The sequence below is a fragment of the Narcine bancroftii genome, chromosome 4 (genome assembly GCF_036971445.1).
Source record: "Narcine bancroftii isolate sNarBan1 chromosome 4, sNarBan1.hap1, whole genome shotgun sequence".
In the NCBI taxonomy this organism is placed as follows: Eukaryota; Metazoa; Chordata; class Chondrichthyes; order Torpediniformes; family Narcinidae; genus Narcine; species Narcine bancroftii.
The window spans coordinates 292,813,418-292,823,929 of record NC_091472.1 but is presented as its reverse complement, the minus strand read 5'-3'; the positions used below and the strand labels follow the sequence as shown (position 1 = coordinate 292,823,929).

General features: G+C 43.2%; 2 protein-coding genes and 1 long non-coding RNA gene across 7 annotated transcripts in view; 1 reads left to right on the top strand and 2 right to left on the bottom strand.

The window, feature by feature from the left end:
* The window catches only part of marchf7 (membrane-associated ring finger (C3HC4) 7), a 69,654-nt gene extending 69,317 nt beyond the window's left edge, over positions 1-337 (bottom strand). For 2 of the 4 annotated variants that reach the window (XM_069935437.1, XM_069935438.1), the window contains exon 1: positions 89-323. The gene's annotated coding sequence lies outside the window, so the exon portion shown is untranslated. Of the gene's footprint in view, positions 1-88 lie in introns of all 4 variants that reach the window. The other 2 variants (XM_069935435.1, XM_069935434.1) reach the window with 2 other exon arrangements.
* LOC138762107 (uncharacterized) lies at positions 94-4,044 on the top strand. The gene is made up of 2 exons (XR_011356757.1): positions 94-435; positions 3,953-4,044. It is a non-coding gene; the product is annotated as an uncharacterized lncRNA (long non-coding RNA).
* Positions 4,045-5,603: 1,559 nt separating this feature from the next.
* The window catches only part of LOC138762105 (CD302 antigen-like), a 36,013-nt gene continuing 31,104 nt past the window's right edge, over positions 5,604-10,512 (bottom strand). For both annotated transcript variants that reach the window (XM_069935439.1, XM_069935440.1), the window contains exon 6: positions 5,604-6,195. In XM_069935439.1, the coding sequence (XP_069791540.1) occupies positions 5,996-6,195 (200 nt within the window). In that variant the 3' untranslated portion in view covers positions 5,604-5,995. The remainder of the gene's footprint in view (positions 6,196-10,512) is intronic.

Genomic DNA, 10,512 nt, shown 5'->3' with positions numbered 1-10,512 from the left:
AACACACTGAGCACGACCTTTTTCGGAAGAAACGACATTTAAAAATTCAATACAGGCCTTCCTTGTGGGTGACACAAGATATACTTACGTACACTCGACGGTCAACAAACTATTGAGAAAGGAGAACGCAAATTCGTCGGCATTACAGCCCGACCATTACACCGCCTTTATGATGGCGTCCATTAGCGGCAAGAGGAACCGTCGAACGTCACTTCCGGCAGGAGCCATTGTGAGGTCACGGGGTCTGCGCCGCGGCGGCGGCGGTGGGAGGCGCGCGATCCGCAGCAGGAGGCGAGGGGGGCGGGTGAAGGAACGGTCCGGGTTGGTTGGGGAACTTCCTTCCTCGGCACTCGTGCAGTCACTGTGCGGAGCTGAAGGACGTCGGTGGGGTGAGCGGGGATGAAGTCCCATCGCGGAGTGTCACCACTTTCAAAAGTAAGACCCAAGTTTAACGTCAATATAAGGGCATCTGGCGTAAAAACATGCAAACACGGACTGTGTATAGACATAGCTCACTCACATCGATGTAAATAAGCAGCTTATGTGCAGTAGCTAGAATACAAAATAGATAAATAATTGCCACGTCATGATGGATTCTGGAGGGATTCATCAGTCGTTCAGCATTCTCACTGCCCGTGGGAAGAGGTTGTCCCTCAGCCTGGCGGTGCTGGCTGTGATCCTCCTGTACCTCTTTCTTGGCCAGAGCTGCTGAAAGATGCTGTGATCAGGGTGGAAGGGATCCTCAATGATTTTGCATGCCTTCTTCAGAAAAAAAGATCCCAGTTGATCAAGCTGATGGGGGGGGGGGGGGTCCGAGGGAGATCCCAGTGATCCTCTCTGCTGCTTTGATGTTTCTGTGGATTGTCCCACCCCACAAAATCCAGTGCTCTACAGCAGTGGTTCTCAACTTTACCCCCCCCCCCCCCCCCCATACTCATAAGTAGTCCCTGTGCCATAAGTGATTAGTAAGGGATGGCTTAAGGTGGTGTGTGGGTGGAAAGAAAAAGGTTGAAAACCACTGTTTTAATCGTCCCCCATTGACTCGTTATGTGCGCGGTTTCAGAACTCCAAAGGAAATGGGCCAATGACAATTTTTCTCAAGCAAAATATTTCAGTATCAATTGGGTCTAGAGCAGTGGTTCTCAACCTTACCGTCCCACTCGCATACCACCTTAAGCAATCCCTTACTAATCACAGAACACCGATGACATAGGATTACTTAAAGTGGCATGTGAGTGGAAAGAAAAAGGTTGAGAACCACTGCTCTACAGCAACTGTACCACACTGTGATACAGCTAGCCGAGACAATCTCAATAGAACTGTATAGTTGACAGGATGGTAGTTTTGCCTGCCTCAGTCTTCTGAAGAAGTGCAGTCACTATTGCACCATCCTGACAAGTGAGGAGATGTGTGTCCAAGAGAGGATTAAGTGGACTCCAAGGAACTTGGTGCTTTCTACTCTCTCCACAACAGAGCTATTGATGTGTGGTAGAGGGTGGTCATCCTTAATCCTCCTGAAATCTACAATCAATCTCCTTTGTCTTATCCACTTTGAGATTCAGGTTGTTATTCTCGCACTATCGGACAAGATTTTCTACCTCTTCTCTACCTCATCATTGTTGTTGATTTTATAATTTTATGAATTTTAAAACATTTGGTGATAAACAAGAAAATCTGCAGATGCTGGGGCCTCGTACAGTACACAAAAGTGCATGACATGCTCAGTCCCTTTTCTGTGTTCACACTCCCTGCCTTATCATGACGAAGTGTTACCTTATTTTGTTTAATTCTCTTTTTTTAAAGGGGGGTAAATTATTCTATTCCATTACCTCAAGGTTTTCCCAATATCCTTATCCCCTTCCTTCTTAGCCTTTGACACTTGTCATTCTTCCCTTTTGTTTTCCACCGACACCAGATGCAGATGTCCTTGTTTGAAACAAAACTCCAGCAAATTCAAAAACTAAAACCAACAATTCAAAAAAGTATATTAAATACACCCAAACTACCCCCACCCCCACCTCCTCCTTTCTACCTCCTGGTTTACCTTCACCCACCCCGGCACCAACTATTGGTGCCAACTCCCCTGCCATTTTGAAACATCTTCCCACCCCTAACTTGAGCTCCCCATAGTCATTCTTTACTTGAAATATACATTCATCTTTAAACAATAACATTATGAGATAAGCTCTCCCCCCTTACTGGTAATCACAATTACAATATTTACAATCCATCATTCCCCTGATTCCCTCTTTCCCCCTTATTTACATTTAATCCCAAAGTGGTGGCAGGATTCTTACGAAGTCCATTGCCTCTCTTGGATCCCTAAAAAACTTTTCCCTCCTGCCCTTACTGTCTTCAGCATTGCTGGGCGAAGGAGGGTAAACTCAGTTCCTTTTTGTTTAAGACTCCTTTTGACTGGGTCAAATTCCTTCCTGTGCTTCAATAGTGCCACACACATGTCTGGGTAGAATAAAACCTCCCCCTCATATTCTGCTGGACCCCACCTTTACCTTCGCTCCCACTGCTGCCACCCGTAAAATCCCTCTATCCTGGTAGTGAAGCAATCGTTTTGGCCCTGGACCAGGCAGGGGCGGGGTGGCGTGAGAGCTCATTCTATTCTTAAATTATTTCTAATTTGTTCCTTCCCCAGTATATCTAGGATCCATTTTTTCCAGGAACTCTACTGTGTCTCTCCCTTCTGTACCCTCTTTCATCCCCACAATCTTAATATTATTCCTCCTGCTGAGATTTTCTAAAGTATCTATCTTCACCTACATCCTCACTCTGTCCCTCTACCACGCATCCATTTTGTTTTCCCTCTCATCCAACCTTTCTTCCACCCTCACAGATCTCTCCTCTGTTTCTGATACTCTGTCAACTTATCCAATCTTTCTTTTATTGCCCCCTGCCCTGCCACCAGTGTCTTCAAGGTTTTTATTTGATTTGGCCAATGGGCTCCAGCATTTCTTTTGCAAAATGCATCAGGGCCTCTGCCCCCTTTCTCTGTCTTTCTTTTACCCCCTCAATCTTCCTTTTCCTTTCATCCTCCACCTCACTTTCTGACTCCAGGCCACCCAGAAACACGACTTTCCTTGCATTTCCTCTCCGTTCCTAGAGTCCACCAGGCCCAACGCCTTGAACCCAACCTCTTTGCACCCACCAGACGGAACAGCCCTACTCTGTAAGTCCCTTTTTCTCCTGGCCCGTGGGGTCTTTCCCTCCACTGCCACTGACATCACCGGCCTCTCGGTGGTGGCCAGGCTTCCCCCAAAAGCTCTCCCACCATCTTGGTCGCGGCGCTTTCCTGATACCCCGGCTCTGTCCCACCCAGGCTGTCCTCGCTCGCCTCCTCCAGCGAGTTCATCTCTTGATGGCCGACCCGTGGGAGTTTTTCCTCAGCTGCCACTGACGTCACCAGCTTCTCAGTGCCGGCTTGGCTCCCCTGGACCTCAGACCTCCATACATGTCGCACCTGACATTGCTGCTACTGCCTCAGTCGCAGCCCTTTGCTGACACCATCCCAGGTCAGTCTCTCCTGGGCTGTCCTCATTCGCCTCGTCCAACAAGTTCTCTTCCCAACAGGGGCTCCTTCATTCGGGTGCCAGTGTCATTGTTTTCAACCTCTGGGTAGGTCTGTCTTCGGTCTCCTTCTCTCTATAAGATCAGCTATTTTCCTTGATTTTTTTCCCCATTTTCTTATATTCTCTCTGTTTTCTGATCTTCCTGTCTATATCCTTCCTAGTTCTATGGGGTTCTATCTTTTTTTTAAATCCTTTATGATCCTCGCTATGGGGAGCTATCTAAATCCACTATTGCTCTACCGCTGCCATTTTCTTTCCCTCACCTCATTCTTTAATATCCCTGCTTAATAAGAATCACCCCTGTCTGAACTTATTCTGTAAATGAGGGAGGGGGAGGTTAATTATATATAATGCTATTGTTCATTTTTCAGGTGGCTCTGGAGGGGGAGGAACCTTCAAATGCAGTGACGGTGAAATGTTTTCAAAGAATGGACAGAAAATAAATGAAAATGCTTTAAATTTATATATTTGTGCAAGTGAGGTTTGTTCAATATAAGTAGTCTTGTATTTTTGTCTTTTAAACTGCTTATTATTAATGCAGGTATATTAGTTAGGCATTAGTAAGTCTCAAGCAATGGGAAAATACACTTACTTGGTTCCACCAATCCCCACAGGTGCAGAATACCAGGGCTTTTACTGTATTATTAAACAGAATTTTGAATAAATCTGACTGACTTTTAGAGTTCTCTGTGAAATTGAGGGAAAAGGCAAAATGGTGGCTTCCCAAAATTAAGCCATATCAGAGCTTTTGAAAATAATTTAACTGAAAGATATCCTCCTGCTCCACACACATGGGATGTTGATAGTGGGTGACTATATGATAATGTTAAAGAAGGATGTTGTTGTTGGAGATGGGGATTTCCCAATTTCACCTTGCATTTACCTGACAATGATAAGTTTATGTAACGATTTAGCAAAATCCCATTCGCAGAAGTGCAAAGAATCTAATAACCTGTTCTGACGAGACACTGAAAACCCAAGACCAAATTAGGCTTTGAGACAGAACAGAAAACATTCACTAGGATGCTGCTGAGACTAAAGGCTTGAGATATGGAGAGGCTCTGAATTATGGGTCCTCTACCGGCATCACCTACGGCTCCTAGAACACTTCCATCAGCGCTGTCTCCACTCCATCCTCAACATTCATTGGAATGACTTCATCACCAACATCGAAGTACTCAAGCTGGCAGTCCGCAAGCATCGAATCCATGCTGCTGAAGACCCAACTGCGCTGGGTGGGTCACGTCTCCAGAATGGAGGACCATCACCTTCCCAAGATCGTATTCTATGGCGAGCTCTCCACTGGCCACTGAGACAGAGGTGCACCAAAGAAGAGGTACAAGGACTACTTAAAGAAATCTCTTGGTGCCTGCCACATTGACCACCGCCAGTGGGCTGATCTCGCCTTCAACCGTGCATCTTGGCCTCACAGTTCGGCGGGCAGCAACCTCCTTTGAAGAAGACCACAGAGCCCATCTCACTGACAAAAGACAAAGGAGGAAAAACCCAGCACCCAACCCCAACCAACCAATTTTCCCTTGCAACCGTCCCTGCCTGTCCCACATCAGACTTGTCAGTCACCAATGAGCCTGCAGCAGACGTGGACATACCCCTCCATAAATCTTCGTCCGCGAAGCCAAGCCAAAGAAAGATAGGCAAGTTCTTTATTTCCTACAGTGCAGGAATAGATCTTAAGGGTGTGTCATGGACAAAGTGAATTCACATGTTTTTCAAGGGCAGATAATTCTTGAACTAAAAGGCATGGATATAAGATGAGAGGGGAAAGATTTAAAGGGGACCTGAGGTGCAACTCAAGTGTCCTCTGAAACTGAAAATGAGCTGCCAGAGGAAACTAGAAGTAGGCATATTTTAACATTGAATAGATATTTGGATAGATGGCTTTTTAGAAAGCAATGAAAAGACATCCACTTTTTTCTGAATCCATCAAGGACGGTAAATTTCTTTCTCTGAAGAATTTAGTGAATTTACAGAATTAATCAAAAATACTAGAGGGTGTATATGGTATTTTAACAACAATCATTTTAATTAATGGTTAAAACTGGTAGAAAATAGATCAAGATGTTTCAAAATTAATTGAGCAAATTTAAATAACAGAATTCTGTGCACAACAAATAACACTATCACCACTTTTTTTTCTTTTATGAACACTTGCCATTGGTAAGTATTAAAAACAAAAAATCTTAAATCTTGCTAAATTAGTTAGATAATACAAAATGGATTAACTATATAATTTACATTACAAACTGCTTTCATCCTGTTTTAAAATCTAAAACTTTGTAAAATAAAACCATAGGTTGAATATATAAAAATACTTTCAAATATTAATCACTGCCAACCTGACCATTTCCTCATTTATTGTTCAATTATATTTCATGTCATGCCTGATTAAAATGTTATGCTTCATATTCCCTTTCTTCATTCTCTACCAATACACTGTTGTTTGTAACTCGATCTGTTGTATTGGACAGCAAAGAAGTAAATCCATTTACTGTGAGATATTTCTTTTTGTATGCATACCACGAAACTATTGAAATCATCACCAAAATCACAGCAAATGCGATGACTAATACTGTTGGTAAGAGATTTTTGCCATCTGAAATAAAAAAAGATACATTTTATAAGCGGTAGTCTAATGTATCAATAAATCATTATTATTTTTCTGGTGAAAGAGACCAAGATTGTGTTATTACTGTCAACCCAAGGATAATTAAATGTTATGGGACAAACAAAAAAATTGGTTAGATCAGCAATAAATTCATGGGATGTCATTTCTTTCTGGATGTCATTTTTGAAATGTTTGAGACAAAGACACTTTTTTCCTTTATTTGCCCCTGTGCTGCACAGTTTTAAATTTGTTATCAAACAATTCACTTAATTAAAGTGCACATTCTACATTTTATTCAAGGTTATTTGTATAGAGTTTGGTTTGACCATGTAGAAATTACATCACTTTTTATACATAGTCCCCTCATTTCAGGACATCATAATGTTTGAGACATTCGGCTTCATGGGTGTTTGTGATTACTCAGGTATGTTTAATTGTTTCATTGATTCAGGTATAAGAGAGATAGGCTTGCTTCTAACCTTCAATCACCTTTGGCAGCTGTAGTTGCCTGTTTTTCAACATGAGGGACAGAGTTGTGCCAAAGAAAATCAAAGAAGCCATTATGAACCACAAGAACTATATAAATATCACCCAAACCACAGGATTACCAAAATCAATAGTTTGGAACATCATTAAGAAAAAAGAGCGTACTGGTGGGCTCAGTAATCACAAAGGGACTGGTATTTCAAGGAAGATCTCCATTGCTGATGACAGAATTCTCATCATATTGAAGAAAAATACCCAAATATACGTCCGACATCAGAAACAGTCTTCAGGAGGCAGGTGTGGATACATCAATGTTTATTGTCTGCAGAAGGTGTTGTGAAAAGAAATATTGAGGCTACACTGTAAGATGCAAGCAATGGGAAAGCTGGTAAGCTTTGGATCTTAGGCAGTTTCTTTACGCCTCCACACTTTGCTCTTGCCATCAATCTGATACAGATTAATATTGGTCTCATCTGTCCATAAGACCTTTTTCCAGAATTCTTCTGGACATACTTTCTGTGGTTTTATGTGCTCATCCACTTGAAATTAATGTGTACGTTGCACTTGCCTTCCTTACTACCAACTCAACCTGCAGGTCTACCTTTATAGAATTCTACACTAAAACTCCCAAGTTATTTTGACCTCCACTTTCTGAATTCTCTCCCCATTTAGAAAATAGTCTGCACCTTTATTCCTTCAACCAAAGGGTATGGCCTTACACTTCCCCATGCTGCATTCCATCTGCCACCTCTTTACCCATTCTCCCAACCTATCCCTCTTCAGACTCCCTGTTTCCTCAACACGACCCACTGCGCCTCCATCGAATTTCATATCACCCACAAATCTGACCAAAAAGCTAGCAATTACATCAACTAAATCATTTTAATACAAGGTGAAAGGTAACTGACCCAACTCCAACCCTGACAGAATACCACTAGTCACTGGCAACTAGCCAGAAAAGGCTCCCTTTTATTCCCAATCTTTGCCTTCTGCCAGTCAGCCAATTTTCTAATCACTTTAGTACCTTTCCCATAACACCATGGGCTCCAATCTTGCTTAGCTGCCTCGTGTATATCAATGGCCTTCTAAAAATCCAAATAAACATCCATTGGCTCTCCTTTGTCTCTTCAGCTCATTATTTCCTCAAAGAATTCCAACAGTTTTGTCAAGCAAAATATCCCAATTCCACATTGACCAGGCTATTTTTCTCTTGTGCTTTGAAATACTCCAAAACCTCATCCTTCATAATAAAATAATGATAATTTCTAAGAATAACCAATATTGTTATTTTAAAAACTATTTTCGTCTCACCACTCAGTGCAAGTAATTAATGTCATAGACATGATTTGTGCTCCTTATCAAACACTGAAACTAAAGAACCAGGAAAGAGAACTGTCAAGCTATGGAATTTCACTCTAGCAGGTTGTCAGTTATTTTGGGATGATTCTTTTTAATATTTGTTTAGGCGGTGTTTTTATGCCACTCTTGTAACCCATACATTTATTAGGATTGGAGGCAAGTATTTTTGTGAACTAAAAAGATTTGGCACTCAAAATGACCAATTATTTATATACGTTTAGTGTTTTCATTTAAAACATCCTCTGTATCACAGTATCTGCAGAATGGGATGGATGTAGTTCTGATGGAAGGGGGTGGCTTTCAACATACAAGTTCAGAAATTGAACCCATTTGTTTGCTTTAGGATCAAATTGTGCATTGAAATAGTATGGTCATTCAATTCTATGTGAAATATTGCCCATAAGGAAATTGGCTCGATGATACCTGTGCAGTTGTGCAAGGACTAACATAATTGTTAGAAGTAGTACTGCCTGACTGTGGAATTTTTAGGGACATTACACTTTTTGCTCTACACTCACTGAAAAAACTAGGCACATTGTGCAAGGATTGAGAATTAAATCAGTAATTAGTAGATCTGTGGTGTGACATCAATGTCTTGCCCACAGCATCTGGTCACCTCAGATTTCCAATGAAAATGAAGTGATGTTCTCTTTACTCTTTGCAGTCTCTGTATGCGTATTAATACTGAACTGTATTCTACAATCCCTGACCCTTTGAGTATGGTGGCAATTGTGACAAGGGGCTTGCAAGTGAAGGTGCTCAGACAAACAGAAGATCACCTTCTCTCACAGGCTATCCCTCACATCCCTGCCAGCCTTTTCTGTGCAATTGTTCAGTGGTTGCCACAGGGGGAGTACTTCAAGTGCTGATGTGCTGCTCTCCAGCAGTCACGATGCTCTTAATTCAGCATCTGTGAGCTCAATCCAAGCCTTGATGAAAACTAAACCTAAAATGTGTGTGCAAAACAATAATGCAGCATGTAATGAGCTTTTTCCTAAGTTCAAGATTTTTTTTGAGACATTACTATGAGCACTAATCTGATCACCTTGGGGCCATTATGAGAGGTGTGGGACTCCAGAGAGCTGGGACTGCCGGGAGCTAGCTGGAGGCAAGCGCCTTTAAAAAAGGAGTGGAGTGGGACTCGCGACACAGACATCTCGAGACCGTTATAAGCAGTCTGGGACTCCAGAGAGTTGGGACTGTTGGGAGCCAGCTGGAGGTGAGTGCCTTTTCAAAAAAAGCAAGTTAAGGGTTAAACAGATAGTGCTTTGTGGGTGGAGTAGTGTGAGTGGCCAGTGTGTGAGTGGCTCAGGGTGGGTCTTAGAGGCTTTGGCTCACGAGGCTTCGGAGGCTGAGGTCAAGCTTGATTCCGATAAGGCAAGATCTTTGAATTTAATTAGAGTTCATAGAGACACCAGCTAAGGCAGTCAAATGATCCTATTTCAGGATAGAGGAAATCTGGGACAAGAGGTGCATTCAGCAGCACCTCTTGGGAGACCATGTAAGGAACTGGAGCTGGATGAACTCTGGATCATTTGGGGGGCAGAGACAGTGATAGAGAGGAGCTTCATCCCTAAAGGTCTAGGAGAGGGAAGGGGAAGAGGCAAAGAGTGAAGAGCATGTCTGCGGCTGTTCCCCCTCAACAACATATACTGTTGGGGGGGGGGGGGTATGATCTATCAGAGACCAGTCATGGTGGTCATGTTAAGGAACTGGAGCTGGATGAACTCTGGATCATTTGGGGGGCAGAGACAGTGATAGAGAGGAGCTTCATCCCTAAAGGTCTAGGAGAGGGAAGGGGAAGAGGCAAAGAGTGAAGAGCATGTCTGCGGCTGTTCCCCCTCAACAACGTATACTGTTGGGGGGGGGGGTATGATCTATCAGAGACCAGTCGTGGTGGTCATGTTAAGGAACTGGAGCTGGATGAACTCTGGATCATTTGGGGGGCAGAGACAGTGATAGAGAGGAGCTTCATCCCTAAAGGTCTAGGAGAGGGAAGGGGAAGAGGCAAAGAGTGAAGAGCATGTCTGCGGCTGTTCCCCCTCAACAACGTATACTGTTGGGGGGGGGTATGATCTATCAGACCAGTCGTGGTGGTCATGTATGGCACAGGGGCTGGCACCTCAGCTCAGAAGAGAGCTATGGTAATTGGTGACTCATTGGTTCAGAGAGCAGATAGGAGGTTTGGTGAATGAGATCGAGGATGGTATGTTGCCTCCCAGGTGCCAGGGTCAGAGATGTCTCATCAAATTCATAGCATTCTGCAGGGGGAGGGGGAGCAGCCAGATTTTGTGGTCAATGTGGAGACCAATGATATAGATAGAAGTGGGGATGAGGTCCTGAAGAGGGAATATAGGGAGTTGGAAAATAAGTTTAAAAAGCTGGACCTCAAGGGTGGTATTCTCAGGATTGCTACCTGTGCCACACACCAGAGAGAGTAAGAACAGGAGGTTATGGCAG